The sequence below is a fragment of the Epinephelus lanceolatus genome, chromosome 12, assembly GCF_041903045.1.
Source record: "Epinephelus lanceolatus isolate andai-2023 chromosome 12, ASM4190304v1, whole genome shotgun sequence".
NCBI classification, from domain to species: Eukaryota; Metazoa; Chordata; class Actinopteri; order Perciformes; family Serranidae; genus Epinephelus; species Epinephelus lanceolatus.
The window spans coordinates 37,752,729-37,769,871 of NC_135745.1; the positions used below are offsets into that span (position 1 = coordinate 37,752,729).

Consider the following 17,143-nt stretch of genomic DNA (forward strand, 5'->3'; position numbering starts at 1 on the left):
TGAGCTATGGTCAAACTTGCAATCAAACATGAATCAAGATTCTGTTACTGCATTGCCTATTTCTTGCCTCAAATGTTTTCAGAAACATAATTTAGTGTACTGTTTAGCTGTAAAATGAGAAAGTTTGCTCCAGGTGCATCATTTGACTATTTCTAACACAGGTCATAAACTTTTCTCACAGACATGATACAGTGCTGCCAGAACGAGTCGTTCAATGTGGAAATTAGCATTTTTGCACTACCGGTTTCCTTGTCTTAAAGGGATAGTGCACCCAAAAATGAAAATTCAGCCATTATCTACTCACCCATATGCCGAGGGAGGCTCAGGTGAAGTTTTAGAGTCCTCACAACACTTGCGGAGGAGGGAGAGGGGGTAACAACACAACTCCACCTAATGGAGGCTGACGACGCCCCAGATTCAAACGTCCAAAAACACATAATTGAAACAACAAAATATCTCCATACTGCTAAATGTCCTGAAGCCCCGACATAAAAAGCTGTTTGGAAAAACGTCATTTCGCACACGTGAGCATGGTGCACAGAGAGGCAGTTAGAGCTTCAGGCTACAATGAGGCTAATGACACTTGGATCACTACGGACGAGCAGTATGGAGATATTTTGTGGTTTCAATTATGTGTTTTTGGACGTTTGAATCTGGGGCGCCGTCAGCCTCCATTAGGTGGAGTTGTGTTGCTACCTCCTCTCTCCTTGGATCTCCAGAAGTGTTGTGAGGACTCTAAAACTTTACCTGAGCCTCCCTCGGCATATGGGTGAGTAGATAATGGCAGAATTTTCATTTTTGGGCGCACTATCCCTTTAAAATGTATGATGATTGTCTTGCTGACCACAATGTGTAAGTATCATAAACTTTTGTTTGCCACTGTGACGGCCACAGGCCTTGGGCTCTGTGTGTTTTCCTGAATACCTGCTTCTGCTTTCCTGTTCCAGAGCCTCCTTGATTACCTGCACCTCCCACCTCGTTTTGGGATTGGCTTCACCTGCTTGGGGCTTTTTAAAAGCTGTGTGATTCCAGCATAATCCTCCCTCCTTGGTTTGTTTGGGTTGGGCAAATTTCCCAGTGGCTTTTTGTTGAGAGAACCAGGGCAAAAAAACTTCATCCCTGCAGCACTATTGACAGATGCATTAGAGCTGAGGTGTCAAACTCATTTTAGCTCGTGGGCCACATACAGTTCATTTTGATCACAGGTGAGCCAGACCAGTAAAACCGCTGCATAATATCCTATAAATGACAAACACCTCCGAATTGTCCCCTTTTGTTTAATTTAAAGAAGTACATTTTAAAAATGTTCATCGATTTACAGTACACATAACAAACTGCATACATTGTCTTCTTTCAAAGTACACCTCCATTTTCACGGGAATTTTACAGTTTACATACAGTTGCTTTCAAAATAAAAGCACTATGTCAGTACAACACTGCGAATTGACGTGTTTTTTTCCCTCCAATCACAACTAATGCATGTGGTTAGGTTTACGCAACAAAAACACGTGATTAGGTTTAGGAAGAAAACAACAGGATTTGGCTTTAGAATCTTATGGGACACAAACACCACTCTGCATGGAAAGTCAGCGTTTGCTGGACCCATCCTCCACCCCTCCCGCCTGTCCACCTCGGACTTTCGCCGCCTTAACTTTTGTTTGTGTCCTGTTTTTCACAGATGATCTTTCTCGTGTACTTCTGTCAGAATATAGTGACTGTTTCAGCAAATATGACACAAAGTAAAAATGACCAACTGTGGCTTTAATTTGCTTTTAAGATTTGTTGTTTTTAAGATTTATTTGTGGTGCTCAATAAATTGAAATATCTCACTAAACCTGGCTGAAGACTCTGAGTCTTGTTTTTGCTGTGAGCATAACAGACAAAAATTCAATTCACCAGTATTCTGTTGGACTAGTTACAGAAATCTTGGAGACAAATATCTCAAAACCTGGGCAAATAAAATTAAAACCATCTGCTTGGCAAGACACAGGTAGAAGTGAGTGGAAAAGTAAAAAATATTTTGTATTTTGAGTGAGCGGACTCTTGACCACAGTCCTTACCTACACTCCCTCCATCACATCCCTTAAGCAGCCACTGAGCTCTCTGTCTGACATCCACTGGCAGTTTGTTGCTGTTTATAAGCTGAGGGTAAAGACAAGCTGCAAGAACCTGTAAAATATGAAGACACACATGAGAGAAAGATTTTAAGCGTCAACAAGACAACTTGCACATTTGCTTTTAATACTACTTACAGATGAGTCGTCTCAAGATTTGATTACCTGTCTGACAAATGACAGAGGCTTCACACCTGCCCTGTGTGGGTCGCCCGATGAGACATCTATCATTTCTTTGTATGGCTTTCTCACTTTCTGTGGACAGATTAATTCAAAGCAACACAGTTTGGCAACAGAGTCCAGAATCCATACTGCAAATATGTCAATAAATTCTTTTCCTTTACCTGCCTGAGCTCTTTCCTGAGCTGGCTTGCTCGTCTGATCAGAGCTCCATACTCCAGCTGCTTTATGTTCTTCACACTTGGACTGATTTCCTGCAGGACAGAAGACATTTCTGTAATTCCCCGTCACTTCTGTATCAAAGCAGCGGCTGTGTTGAACTGAACTGTGTCTCTTGCTGCAAGTTAAGTTAGTGCATGCAGATATTTTTTCTAGTTAAAGGTAAATTTGGAAAATATGTGGCAAGTAGTGCCCTATTAACAGACAGGTCTAACCCTGCAATATCAGCAGGCCCTAAAACACCAAGTGAGAAATCATTTTCCTCTGTGCTATATATTAACTTTCAGTCCTGACTGCATGAAACTAGAAGTACCCGCTGTGCCTTTGTGACATCAGGCTCAGCTGTTGCAACGCACGGCTTTCAGGTGTTCACAAAAAGTCTGGAAATAAATTACAGCTCATACATAACTGGCACCAGGCAAAAAGCTTACATCACTGCCTTGTTTAAAATCCCTACACTGTTCATATAAGGTTCATTTAAGGATCCTTTAGTTGATACTCTGCCTAAATATCTTTAGTAGCCTACTTGTGTTACTGTACCATAAGACAAAGAACTACACAGCAGTAATACGGTGTGGTATATTAGCAATTGAAGTTTTTCAGAGTGATCTGCAGGGAGGGGCCTTTTATTTTGTTGACCCAGATTTATATTTCAACATAGTGGTTGGACCTGGCCAACACCTACACTGCCACCATGTTCCAAGCAAGATCAAGGACCCTATCCTGGATTATTACAACAATTTAAGGCTGAGGGTCACGTCTGGGTCAGAAACAGACTGGCATCAGTTTGGCAAAGGAATAATAACAGGCTGCACCATCTCAGCTGAAAATTCCTAAACACATCACAGCAACATCACTCCGGCCAGACATGATGATTACCTGAGGTGACAAAATAACTAATGATGCTGGAGCTTACACTGCCCTGGGAAGAGTGCATTGAGGTAGCCAATGAGCAGAAACACACAAATTACAAAGGACTAGGAGATGTGTCAGGACAGAGCCTGGAAGACGCACTATGAACCCACTGAGGTGAGCAGTAGTGACCTTGCAGGATGCTCATTGTGCACAGTCTTCAATAGATTGGGCATCACAGGTGAGGCAAAGAAGAAGGACATCCAATCCACGAGTGAAGCCGTAGAGAAAGCTACCAGGTGGCTTCGGATTAAGAGGTCTGAACTGTGGGAAGTTGCTGCTGAAATGCAACCCTGGCTGGGTTGCTTAGGTGAGGGTGTCTGATGACCCGAGACGCCTGTTGACCCCAGGGCACATCACTGACGATGCGTCCAAGTGCATCCAAAAGATATATCTTGCATACTGAGGACTTAAGTAAACAAAAAAAATCGTATATGTGAAAAGTTGCTTTTGTGTGTGCCAAGAAAACAGGCCTATCTCTGTATCAGGCTTTTATTTTCAACCTTAACAATATTAATTTCTAGGTCATATGGAGGATCCAGAGAAGGGTTTCTTTTTTAAGAGAAACATAAGTTTGGGAGGGGATACATTTTAAACTTTTGTTTTGTTTTGTTTTTGTTTTTTTTTATTGGTTGATTGATTGATTGATTGATTGATTGATACTTTCCAGTAAGGAGACATTCTGTTTGTGAAGTCATTGTAAAAGCAACAAATCTGTTTTAAGGGTGGTGGTGGGCTTCTAGTAACAGTTTATTGGAAGGTGGTCATTGGTCATTAGTGTTTTATTTTAATTACTGCCGAAGGATAATTTTAATGACTCGTAGATGTTTATATTTTTTTTATATATATATATATTAAATTTTATAATTTTATATCAAAATTATAGCCTCTCATTGTAGTTGGACAAATTCTCATAGAAACAAAAGTAAAAGAAATTGTCAATCTTTACAATAACTACTGCTGTACGTCCCTCCCATCCCACACCACGATCCCAGCATCTCAAATAACAAAAACATGCAAAAAGAACAAACAAAATAATAATAAGATAGATATGACAGTAATAAAAAAATAATTCATACATACATTCTTACATACATACATAGGATTACTACGATAGATAATAAAGAGGAGTGAGGTAAATGAAATAAATAATTTGCTTTAAAAAAAAAACGCCAGGCGATTTATAGGAAATAAAAGAAGGAGAAGGTTATATTTAATTTGTGTTTTATATTGCTGTTTGCTCACTGTAAGGGGCAGCAGCAAACAATTCAGCCATTCTTTCTGTTCCCTTTACTGTTAAATAAATAAATAACTAAAATAGAAATATTTAAGGCAAGGGGAGGATCTAAAGAGGACCTTTTTTAAGAGAAAAATGTTTTTGAGAGGGGATTACTAATTAATATCTCACCTGTCTCATCATTTTACTGTTTTCTGTCAAATGTCCTTTATTTCTATGTAATATCGCTTCTTAAATTATGTAATTTTGGCCATTTATCTATAAAAAAAGAGAAAAATTATTACTATTATTATTTTTTATTATTATTATTTTTGTTATTATTATTTTCTGCCTTTTAAGTCCTTTTGTGAATTGCTATATTTCGGCCGGATGTTTCACGGCCAAGTTTCTCTACGGACATAAATAAAAGACGTACCGCTCCACTTCCTGTTTTGTTTTTCTTTCGTTCCGTGTCTGCTCGGGTCGGGTAGATAATGGAAGAATTTGCGGGTCGAGGAGACAACCACAGCCTGCCCGTGAAGACACTCGCTCTCTTCAGACACCGGTGGACCTTATAAACCCGACAGAAGCAGCGGGCAGCACCGACACCTGCCGCGGGGCTTCACACACCCTCACTCCGCCTCTGGTGTCCGCGACATGGCACTCAGCTCGGGCGGCTGGGCTCCTCCAGCCCCGGTCCCTGCCTCGTCCCAACAGGCAGCATGCGGCGGGCCTGCGCTGACGCCTTGCTGCAGTACTGTTTTAATGTCAGTCCGGGTTTCGGTGTGCCATTCCGGGATCCGGCCCCTGTGCCTCCCCGGAGCAGGCAGCGAGGCTCTGCGGCTGCAGCTCAGCATGGACCCGAGCCGGGCCGGAGAGTTCCGACTGGCGCTGCGAGATACGAGCGGAAACCGCAGCGTGGTGAGATTTCACGCATACACCTGAGTGTTACCTGCTTAGATATGCTTGTGATGAACCACCTTACTGAATCACATTTATATTTTATACCAGCACAGGCCTTTACTCGCCATTTTATGGAACACTACAATGCAGCTCCACAGATTCACATTTAGGGATAAAATCACACCAGATTCCATCGATTGCACACGCATACAAAACATACACTCCAAGACTTCACTCTAAGTGTTATAATAATCTGCTGTTTAATACAGAAATTGTTTTAATCACCAACTTTGTAGTTGAGAGGGATTTCTAGTTTCACTTTCATTTTAGGTCTTCCCTTAACCACTACACACTCAGTTTGAGTAGAATAATAACATCACCAGGGGAAATCCTTCAGCCAACACAGTGGTGAACAGACTCTCGTGGTCTTATTGAAGACAGGTGGGAATTTTCTGCCAGGTTTCAGCCTTGTATTTGTCAGAAATTGCATGACACGCTTATAACACACGAACCATGACACTTGACTCTGTGTCTTGTAAAGTCTGTATTCATCCCTTCAAATTATTCACCTGATAATTAAAGCATTCAGGTCAAGTGTGAAGAAGAGGGATATTTTGGTGCCATAAACTGTCGTCATATTCTCTTTACCAGATAATAATGAGGCTGTGAAAGCTGAAAAACTAATGATAGATCCTGATAATCACATTTGCAGTGGTGAAGAGAGAGTGTCTATGAGACGTTTGTTTGAAGCAACAACAGTAAAGAGTTTGTATTAAACGCATTCATTTTGCAGTCTCAGTAGGATAAACTTCTTTACTGTGGTCTGAAATAGCCGTCTCATTTTGTATCAGTCGACGCCAAGCTTGATAAGCAATACTGATGTTAGAACTCTGCTTAACCTAAGGCCGAAAAGTCTGTCAGCATCGAGCTGAGCCTGACAAGCTCAGTTTGACATGTCCTAATATGAGGATAAAATCTCTTGATGTAGCAAACTGCATTATTCCTCTGTAGCCCCCTTTGGCCCAACTTTACATTTTAAGTGAGTGGTAAAGATCTGAGAATAGCAGTGTTTCTCCCCATTTTTTTAGGCATCCAACAGCTTTGTTGTGTGGTATGTAATGAACACCAGCCTTGGAGAGCCACCTGTGACTTACTTGTTAAAGGGGCAATCCAGTGACAAAACAAAAGGCAGATTTTTAAAAAGAAATTCACAATTAGGGCAGCCAAAGTAATCCTAACATTTAGTCGTAGTAAGCACTAGGCTAGGTCCTACAGTACCCATAATGACCCTCTCTGCCCACGTCTTTCAAACTCTACACTCCAAGTTTATTAGCAGACATCCTTTTGAAATGTTCAAGCCTCAAACTTAGTCTAAGACATCATCAGGGTCATTTTCTGAGACTTTACAAATCTTCTCCAAAGAGAGAAGAGATTATACAACTGTTGTCACAGGTTGAGTCGTAGCTTTGACAAGTAAACTAATCCTCATCTGTAAAACTGACGGAGTGCTCCTTTGAACAACCTAAAGATCAGTTGATTATTAAAATTGTCATATTTTCAGTGGTTTTCAAAAAGTTAAGATGTTCTCCTGGATATGACATCATAGTGTGCACGCAGATTTTATTGTCTGATTTTTAGCTTTTACAACCATACTGCAGTTTCTTACAATAAATTATTTGTGAGCACATACTGTGCTTGTTGAACAACATCTTTATGAGGCAAATTTACTCTCAGTTGTTCAGCTGAAGTGTTTAGTGTATTAGTCAACTGGCAAAAAATTAATCAGCAACTATTTTGACATTCGGCTTTAGTCATTTTTTTAAGCAGACATTTCAAGAGCTGTTCCGGCCGACATTTTTTTACTATCAGAGCTTTTACTGAGGTTTTTGAACAAAGCTTCAAACATCTGTCGACATCATCATCCCGGAAAAAAAATCAAAAATGCTTGAACAAATTTAAAGAAAGCGATTCATCTGATTAAATGAGTTAGTCTGTTTTATTATTATTATCATTATTATTATTATTATTATTATTATTATTATTAAATCAAATTCCTTTAATGAATAAATGTAACTTGCAGTTGTTAGATTGCTGCTAAACTCTACTGTTAGTTGCATTTCTCCCTTTGTGTGCAACAAAGTGGAGAGCAAACAGTTTTGTGACTGCAGAGAAAATGTTGTTTGTGAAGGGCTAAACACCAACAGATATGAGCTGAAGCAGAACATGTCAAAAGATAAAAGCATGTTGTGAATTTTGGAAATGATTATATCTCTATATCTATCTTCTGTCAATAAGTTTTGACTTTTGGACTTTACATTGCTCTGGAGTTACTGGAAATGTTTGCATCATACAAGTCAGAAACACGTGCAGCCACACTGGAATCTAATTCTATAGATAGTATATTACTACTAATATGAGTGTAGCCTTATCTTAATCTGCAGCTGTGCAGAAATGCTGGTATTTAACAGAATTAAGAGCTATGCAAAAACAAACTGATTACAAACAAATTGAATACGAATTTGATCGTCAGTGTTATGAATGAAGCTTCAAACCATTCAAACATTAGCTGATAAAAGCTTCTCACATATGCAGATTCACTGTTATTCCTCGTCATACCTGTTGGTCGAATAAAACAAGTCATTTTAATACATCATCCTGGGCTTTGAGGAATTACAGCGGGCAGTTTATTCGGTCTTTACATTGTTAAAGCTGTAGTTGGTAACTTTTGTGAAAAATTTCTTTATTGTATTTGCTGAAACTGTCACTGTAATTACACAGCACCAAATGAGACAGATAATCTGTGAGAAAAATCATATCACTCTGCCTGCTTTACTCCTTGTTGCATGTTTAATAGCCTTACTGCATGTGAAGGAAAACAACCAATCAGATCAGCAGATGTTTAGCTATAAAATGAGAAAGTTGGTCCAGCTGATGGGCAGTGCTGGTACTTCAGTCGACTGTATCCAACATGGCGGCTGGGTCTTTGCCATTTTACAGCTAAACAGTACACTGAAATATGCTTCTGAAAACATCTGAGGCGAGAAATATACAATGCAGTAACAGAATCTTGATTCATATTTGATCAGCACCTAGTTTGATAGTTTGACCGGGGTGGATTTTAGCAAATGCCATTAGAGGCAGTAGGAAGAGGAGGAGGAGGTTTTTATTTTCATTGAAGTACAAACAATAACTTTAATGTCAACTCTAGTTTTCTTTTGCGAATTTGATTCTGCAGGTTATGTATATTAAGGTAACAAACTACAGTGCTGCACTGCTGAGACACGCGTCAGTACAAGGACAAGTTCTTCTTCTCTTTCATGATTAGAGGTGGTTACTGTCAGTGGATGCATCAGTCCCAACTGTAGACACACACATGCTTGATCATGAGTGGAGCTGACCTCACTTTGAACTCTGCTTGTCTCCCCGCTCATCCAAACTTTACTCTTGAATCTGCCTTTTGTTTGGTCGAGTTCACTGTGCGCTGTTATCCTAAAAATCTGACAGGCTCGGTTTCGGCGTTTCATCTCGGTGGAATCTCAAGTCAGACAGATTTCCCCCCTGACAATTGAGTTGCCTCTTGATTTGCATACTTTTCCTTTGATCCCAGCTTCTTTTAGTTTGTCTGTCTGAGCTGGCAGACTGCTCGTACACAGTCATATCGGTATGAATACACTCTCTGGCAGGTGGAAAATCCCTCTCTGCTGCTTTTGTCCGCCCACAACAGACTTCAGTGCCCTAACGATGCTGCAGTGAATGTTAGAGGGCAGATTATGTGTAATCTCATTCGCTTTCTGCCATATTTCAGGGGATTATTTCCTTTCTCTTGTGCTAATACTCATGCGATGTTTACTGCAGTTTTAGCCCACATTTTATACTTTATTTTTTCCCACGTTCAGGACAAATTTAATGGTGGATAATTGAAGACAGGCCGTCAGGTCGTCAGCAGTGTTTACTTGCAAATGCCTGAGGCTGCTTTAATGCTGTAGAGCTAAAACGAACAAGCTGATTAATGGATTAGTCCATGAACAGGAAACTTAATCTGCAACTGTTTTGATTGTTGATGAATATAGTTTAAGCCAAAGTAAAAAAAAAACACCAAATATTCGCTAGTTCCAGTTTTCAAAATGTAAAGACTTGCTAGTAAATTGAATATATTTTGGATTTTGATAATCAACAATAAATTTGAAAACGTCACCTTGGGCTCTGAGACATTTGTCATAGACTAAATATATTTAATCCAGTAAAATAATTGGTTAACTAATCAGTTTTGAAAATAGCTGTCACTCAAAATCTTTCTACGATGTCCACAGGACTAGAAGTCAAACAGTGAAGCTTTGATTAATTGATACAACATGTTCTTTCTCATTTTGTAAACATTATTTAAGTTCTTTAGCTATACACTGCCATTTGAGATTTACTTATTTTTGTTTTTCACCCACAGTTCATTGCAGAGTTTGACCTGCGCTTGGTGCAGTACGAGGTCAAATCTCCCCGCTGCCACGAGATGCGTCTCGCTGCTCCGCCCCACGACTGCATCCGCTTCAACTTCCGCTGCGACCGCGAAGCCGAGGAGTGGGCCACGGTGGTGATGTCATCGCTAAGAGAGGCACATAGAGGTCAGTTTAACAACTATTTGTTTAGTCCTCAACCTGCTGTGTCTGCAACCAACTGTGTTTTCTTTTCAAAAGGATGGGACAGTAATGACGTTTAAACATTATTAAAATAAATAGTTTCTGTCACTGTCAAACACAAATATAAAAATTGTTCAAAAAACAGAGAAAAGATCTGTTAATGGATTAGATGTATTAATAATAAACAGCATTTTAGAGAAAAAACTGCACTTAAAGGTGACCTGTTGTGCTCATTTTCAGGTTCATCCTTATATTTTGGGTTTCTACTAGAATATTCTTTAATGTTGTCCTCATACTGTCTGTACTGGAACACCTGTATTCACCCGCTGTCTGAGACGCTCCATCTCAGCGACTGTCTCTTTAAGTCCCTCCTCCAAAACAAGCCCAGTCCTCTCTTATTGGTCAGCGTTTCTGGGTCTTCCGCATCTGCACGGGTGTTTCTGCACCATCACTGGAGCCTTGGGAATGACTGTACCAGAGTATAGCGGCACTTTCTGTTGTCAAAAATCACCAATAAAAGCTTCTAAAGAAAGGTCCAGCAGGAATCAGATCCAAAATCGGGGTGAAATTAACAACATCTGCAACCAAGAATACAGACACACCTGACGCTAGCATGTAGCTACATGTAGCAATGTAGTTAATGTAAACACTTGTTGCATGCCTGGGACGAATGACCATATAAAGAAATACTACAAAGTCTCAGGGCTGCTAGAAATTTGTGAGACGTTTAAAAAGACTTGGCAGTTTGGTGTCCTCAGACTTAAAATAAAAATAGCAGATGCACTGCATCAAAAGCTCTTTAGAAATGCACAGATTAGACCCTGTTTCAAAGTAAAATGACACGCACTGTGGGTGCTCCGGGGTTGATTTACAGGCGTAAACTATGAAGGGAAAACCAAGAGCTGAGAGAAAAACAGTGCTGCTAGCAGGAGGTAACGTCTCATTGGACCAGGCTCAATCACGACAAGAATCTTTCAAGGTAGATTGTTGTTGCAACAGTAAATATAAACATTATATATTAGGGATTATTCGATAAGGTGTCATGTGTGTAAATTGAATACATATGAGGAAATGCTGGAGTGTGTCTGTGACCTGTTATTAAAGGGTGTTGCTAAAGCATACGTTGGGCCTCTATCAGCCAAGTGCAGTTAAAATAAACACTGATATCAGTTGGTGTTGGTGTTGGTGCGTGTTGACTACGAACGTTTGAAGCACTTCTGTAACACAGTTTCTCGTTTCTCCTCTGACAGTTGCAAACATTAACACATGTGAATCAGACGGCAGACACAATGACACAGCAGCAGCCATGGAGCAGTGGAGCTCAGCCTCGCTGCCGCTCACTGGTGGGTATCTCTGTTTACCGTCTCATGTTTTGTTTTTTTTTTCTTTGTTCAGAACATGCTCTAAAAATGTCACTTTTGATCGCTGCATCTTTTGTTTGTTTTTTCTTTTATAGAGGAGCTGTGTTTGGAGCTCGCCAGGGCGATTGAAGCAGGCGACACTCAAGCCGCTTCACAGCACGCGTCCGCTCTGGCTCGGCAGAAAGCAGTGCTGACGATTCAGCTGTCTGAAAAGAACTACGCAGAGGGAGAGATCAGGTGAGAAATGAAAACTGCCAGACTTAAGTTTTTCTATTTTTTCATTTGCTTCCAGGTTATGTGTTTTTGTGACTTATGTTGCCGTATATCTGTGTTGCAGTTTATCTGTGGTAGTGGAGGATGTTTCATCATCCTGTTGTGTCACAGTCAAAGTCTTTCCGTACATGACCGTGGCTGCACTCAAGCAACAGGTTAGAAAACTGTCAGTTGACTTATAATGTAATAGGCGTAGCACTTTTTTATTTACTAACTTCTGCTGCTCTTCAGGTGTTTCTCGAGTACGGTTTCCATCCTCGCGTGCAGCGCTGGGTGATTGGTCAGTGCTTGTGCACCGAGCCGAGGTCGCTGGCCTCCTACGGGGTGCAGAAGGACGGGGATACCGCGTACCTCTACTTGATCTCCGCCCGACAAGCTCGCATCACCCGCCAGCTGTTCCAGCAGGACCTGGAGAGCGCTCTCCTCGCCCCACCTCTCCCACCTGGCAACGGCCCCACCTCCCAAGACTGGAGGGGTTACAGCACCCTGCCCTCGAGGCTACCCCACAACAACCAGGGTGAGTTCGACCAATGAAACCCCCTGTCACAGTTTAGGCTGAAAGTGTTTCAGTAGTGGAATGGTTTTCATTCATTTAACTCCATTTTGGATTTAAAACTAAAGCTATAAAAATGAGGTTTAAGTGCTGCCTTTCAGCTTTAAAGCGACAGTTCACAGCAGAATCAGAAATACAGCCTTTTCCTCCTACCTGCAGATTGTTTTGGTGTGAGTTGCCAAGTATTGGAGATATCGACAGTAGAGATGTCTGCCTTCTCTCAAATATAATCGAACCAGATGTCGCTCGTCTTGTGGTGCTCATTTCTGCTGTGTGAAGCTGTTTTTTTAATCGAGTTCTTCTGGCCATGACGCTGCGCAGCCTCCTGCCTGAGGGGAGGGGGCAAATAGTCCATATGGAGGATGAGTGGGGTCCTTAAGGATTCAGGAAGCCTTTTTCCTGCACCTGCTGGTGTACATGTTGCTGATGGTGGGTAGGCTGCAGTGCCCTCTTGTCTCCAGCAGAGCAGTTACCATTCCACACTGTGATCCAGGAAGTAAGGATGCTCTCCACTGCACATCTGTAAAAGGATGTGAGCACGCAGGTGCCCAGGCCTGTGAGCTTCACTCTCCTCAAGAAGTAGAGGTGCTGATGAGCCTTCTTTATTATGGTGGCTGAGTTGTTTCTCTAGATGAGGTCGTCAGCGATGTGCACCCTCAGGTGTTGAGGGCTCGAGACCACTTCAATCGCGGCTCCTCCGATGTAGAGGGGAGGGAGGGAGTAGTCGCCCTTCCTGAAATCCACCATCATCTCCTTTGTTTTCTTTACATTAATGCAGAGGTTATTCGCCCTGCATAAAGCCTCCAGATGTTCTGCCTCCTGCCTGTACTCGGACGTATCTTTGTGGGAGGTTAGTCCCACCACTGCTGTGTCATCTGCAAACTTTACAGTGTGACTATTTGGAAACATGGCTATGCAGTCATAAGTGAGCACAGTGTACAGCAGGGGACTCAGGATGCATTTTGGGGGAAGCCCGTGCTCAGAATGATAAGATGCTGAGTCTGTTGAGGATGGTTGCAGGGGAGGAAATAGTGAGGATTTTCACAGTCTGTGCCCTTTTGATGATGGTATAGAAAGCAAAACTGAAGTCTAAGAAAAGCAGTCTGGTGTAGGAATCCCTGGTCTCCAGGTGAGTGAGGGCCACGTGAACCACAGATAAGATTGCACCATCAGTGGAGCAGTTCTTCCTGTATGCTTACAAGGTCTGTGGATTGTCTTGAGTAACTGGGTCATTGGAGACATTGCTGTTGAGTATTTCAAATGTATTTTCTGTCACTTTGAGCACCACACGCTGAGTGCCATCTTGTTCAACTGTTACTGAGAGAAGGCAGACACCTCTACAGCTGATATCTCCAACACTCAGCAACTCACACCAAAACTATCTAGATTGATAAATAGCACTACAGGTAAAAGGAAAAATGTGTGTTTTTGATTTGGGGGTGAACTGCACATCCACGTTGGAGTATAGGACTCATAGTCCCCCAAACAGTGCAATAGGGCAGTGACCCTAAACATGAACATACAGCCAAAGCCACACACTGAGATGCTCTGTGCTGCTGGACCTCAGAGAGGCCCAGCAGAGCATCAGCAGAGGAGGTAATAAGTGTCTCTGGGTGTCAGTGGGCCAGAGACTTCAGTCAGTTATTAACCGCACTAACCGTTTTCCCAGTGATTAATGATTTTTTTTTGTTATCACAAAGGTTTGAAACTCTATAAACCTCAATTTGCTTCAGTCCTTCCTTCCTACATTGTTCATCGGATGTTCATATAAACACTTCAACGTTGTAGTCATTGTTTGATGTGCAGGAGAGCAGCAGAAACACCAGAAAAATGTCACTGTCCAAATATTTTGACTCACATTAATACTACATTCAAACAAGAGAAAGTGCAGCTCCATAAACTTGTTTTCTTATTGTTTATTGTCATCCTCGGGGAGCACAGGCGGAGGAGCAGACAGACCGGGTGATATCAAAGATGTTCTCGACATTGAGAACCTGCAGCTGAATGATCATCCCAACAAAGCCAGTAAAACACAGGTATGTTACCCATGTTCACCCAAAGTCTGACTTTTTGTAAGTGTTTAAAATAGCATGATTAGCCAAATTATTCCCTCCTTAAATCTGTTTCAACTCACCTCCTCTCAGCAGACAGAGTGGTCTTGTCCCTCGTGCACTTTCATCAACAAGCCGTCCCGTCCAGGCTGTGAAATCTGTGCTACAGCCCGACCCGACGCACACATCCAGCAGGTATTGCATCGTATCTAGCGATCAATACCCTTTTTTGGACTAGTCTTTGTGACATTTCCCTTCGGTGACAGTCTCGCCTCTTTTTATTCTCTCAAACAAGGAGAAAGGAAGGAGAGAGGATCGAGGAGAGACCGGTTTAAGCAGCAGCTGACTGCCCATCATCGCTGTCAGGTCGCCATGTCTCACTCAACTCACACACACACACACACACACACACACACACACACACAGAGCGAGGATGCCAAACAACAAAATACTCACATGAAGACTGTCAAATGCACTGAGAGTCCTCTGACAGCTGGAGCGATTGAAGCACTGTAGCATGACACAGAGCTGCACTGGTCGAGGCTCAGATGATGAACTGCAGACAGAGCGTGCCAGCTTGGAGCGGTTATATTGACATAACCATGACATACATCAGAATTTGGCAAGACCTCTTTATTTATTTTACAGGGTGTACGTGTGTGTGTGTGATGCAAACAACACAGACAGCCTAATATTTATTTTAGGTGAGACGTGATTCTTTGCATTTGATCGCAGCTCACATCGAGGGAATGTCATACTTTCAGTTTCTGCTAACTGTGAAGTGAGAGGAGAGGTGAAACCCTGTTCTGTTTGTTCGAGTGTCATCTGCGAAAATAATTTTGGCTGTTTTAAAAGAGAAGAGAAAAAAAAAGCCATGGCTGAAAAGAGAAGGTGTGTTGCGTTTACAGGGTTGTCAAGTGCTTTTATTTTTTTATAACATTGTATTAAGTGTATTATTTTTAACCAGATGCATTGAGTAATTGATGTACATTTTAGCAGTTGATCTAATTTTACTCAATTCCCTCTGAGTTGTGACAGCAATGGAATGATCTGTTTTCAGTACATAATACTGTAAAAACTTGCATTAGCTGAATAAACTTAATGAAAATGAAACAAATCCCATTTGTCTGAGGGACGAATTGTGTTTCATGAACACTTTAAAGGAGCACTACACCGATTGTCAGAGAGAGTACTGCTCAGTTTGGGATACACCTGTACAATCCTCTCTGTGGCTCTGGAGGGAACTTACTAAAGCCAGGTTTTTGCTCACCGTTGTGTCCCTGGTGCGAGGTTTTCACACTTAAAAAAAAAATGTAATCACGTCTTCTGCACCAGGGATAATGAGAGCTGCTCTCGCTGCAATGCTACGGGCAAAGACAACTGTACCATGTGTGATGGTCGGGGAACGAAGGAGTGTTTTGTAACTAGGTGCCCACTGTGCGTACTGTACTTTTTGAGTTCATTATGGACACCTTCAAGGGAAGACTGGCCGAGCAGATTTGCCTGTACAGACATTTCTATGACTTTTATAGAGAGACTGCAGGGACAATCAAAAGGCCTTTAAAGAATACTTCACCTGCAAAATGACTATTTGTTTATCAGTTATTTGCCACGTGTTAAGTTGAACTCATAAAGAAAAACTTGTTTTCACTGCATGCCTCCACGGTGAACGGAGAATCAAAAAAAAAGGCGAAAATTCCTAATGAACTGAAGTCATTTCAGGACCACATTTAGCATCTGTTAAACTCTCCCACAACTCCTGTAGTATAATCAAAGTCTCATTTATCCAGTCGTATGCTCAGTACTTCCCAAACACATGCATCGTCACTAAAACATTACAATTAAAAACATTTCCACTTACAAGTAGCGCCCTGGGCATGCACCTGCGTATGAGCATATGCATACCTAGAGCGCACTACTTGTCCCTGTGTGAGACTGTTTGTAGTGACATGTTTTAAAATCCTAATGTTTTAATAAAAATGCATGTGTTTGGGATGTACCGAACATACAACTGGGTAAATGAGATTTGGATTATACTGCACGAGTTGTGTGAGTTTGTAAATGGATGATTCGATATGCTCTTGTTGAACGTGGTCCCATTTTACTCAAATTCATCATCGCCTTTTTGGATTCTCTGTTCATCGTGAAGGCGTGCGAGAAAGACTGAGTTTTCTCAACAAATCCAGCGTAACACACGGTAGTAAAAATGGTCATTTTAGGGTAAAGCATTTCTTTAAACTCTTGGAAAGAAATAAACCGCAACACTGGGGGAAGAAGAGGCTTTTTGAGAGATGCTGTAAAAGTTAAAATAATAATAAGAAAAAAATGTTCTTATGGAAAGAGTTGCAACTTGGGGGAAACAAAGCAGCATAAAATAATTTTAACTTGGAGGTAAGAAGCAATAATAATATTTCACAACAATGCAATGTTTGGCAATACAGTGGTGTTTACTGCTGTTACCTTGCAGCCTATTTAGCCAGTAACATTCTTCCGTTAACACTCGTTGACTTCTTACTCCTCCACAGAATATTTTGTCTACATGCCCTGGCGTTGTCAAGCATATTTCAGTGAACAATGTGTTGTCTCTGTGCATGATCGTATCTCACAAGCCACCTACAGAGGCCCGTGCCATTGTGTCTTGCGTGAGTATTACAAAGTCTGCAGAAATAACTTTAATGGTGTCACTGTGGTCATTTTTGAGATTTCAGAATTTTAGTGTTAATTCTGCAT

At 41.4% G+C, this 17,143-nt stretch overlaps 2 protein-coding genes across 4 annotated transcripts in view; one reads left to right on the plus strand and one right to left on the minus strand.

Annotated features, from left to right (window-relative positions):
- The window catches only part of LOC117271816 (alanine aminotransferase 2), a 20,190-nt gene extending 5,213 nt beyond the window's left edge, over positions 1 to 14,977 (minus strand). For both annotated transcript variants that reach the window (XR_013492464.1, XM_033650247.2), the window contains exons 1-4: positions 14,870 to 14,977; positions 2,459 to 2,548; positions 2,280 to 2,369; positions 2,061 to 2,169 (exon numbers count right to left, since the gene is read on the minus strand). Coding sequence is in view for 1 of the 2 variants with exons in the window: in XM_033650247.2 (XP_033506138.2) it covers positions 2,061 to 2,169; positions 2,280 to 2,369; positions 2,459 to 2,548; positions 14,870 to 14,932 (352 nt within the window). In the remaining variant the exon portion in view is untranslated. The remainder of the gene's footprint in view (positions 1 to 2,060; positions 2,170 to 2,279; positions 2,370 to 2,458; positions 2,549 to 14,869) is intronic.
- sharpin (SHANK-associated RH domain interacting protein) lies at positions 5,074 to 15,530 on the plus strand. 2 transcript variants are annotated; one of them, XM_033650249.2, is made up of 9 exons: positions 5,074 to 5,562; positions 9,986 to 10,160; positions 11,426 to 11,518; positions 11,632 to 11,773; positions 11,874 to 11,964; positions 12,041 to 12,326; positions 14,304 to 14,398; positions 14,507 to 14,608; positions 14,709 to 15,530. In XM_033650249.2, exons 1-9 carry the CDS (start codon positions 5,299 to 5,301, stop codon positions 14,757 to 14,759), a joined length of 1,299 nt encoding a protein of 432 aa, XP_033506140.1. In that variant the 5' UTR covers positions 5,074 to 5,298; the 3' UTR covers positions 14,760 to 15,530. The 2 variants fall into 2 exon arrangements, with proteins under 2 accessions (XP_033506140.1, XP_033506142.1); XM_033650251.2 differs by having other exon boundaries at positions 5,080 to 5,562; positions 14,510 to 14,608.
- The last annotated feature ends 1,613 nt before the right edge of the window (positions 15,531 to 17,143 follow it).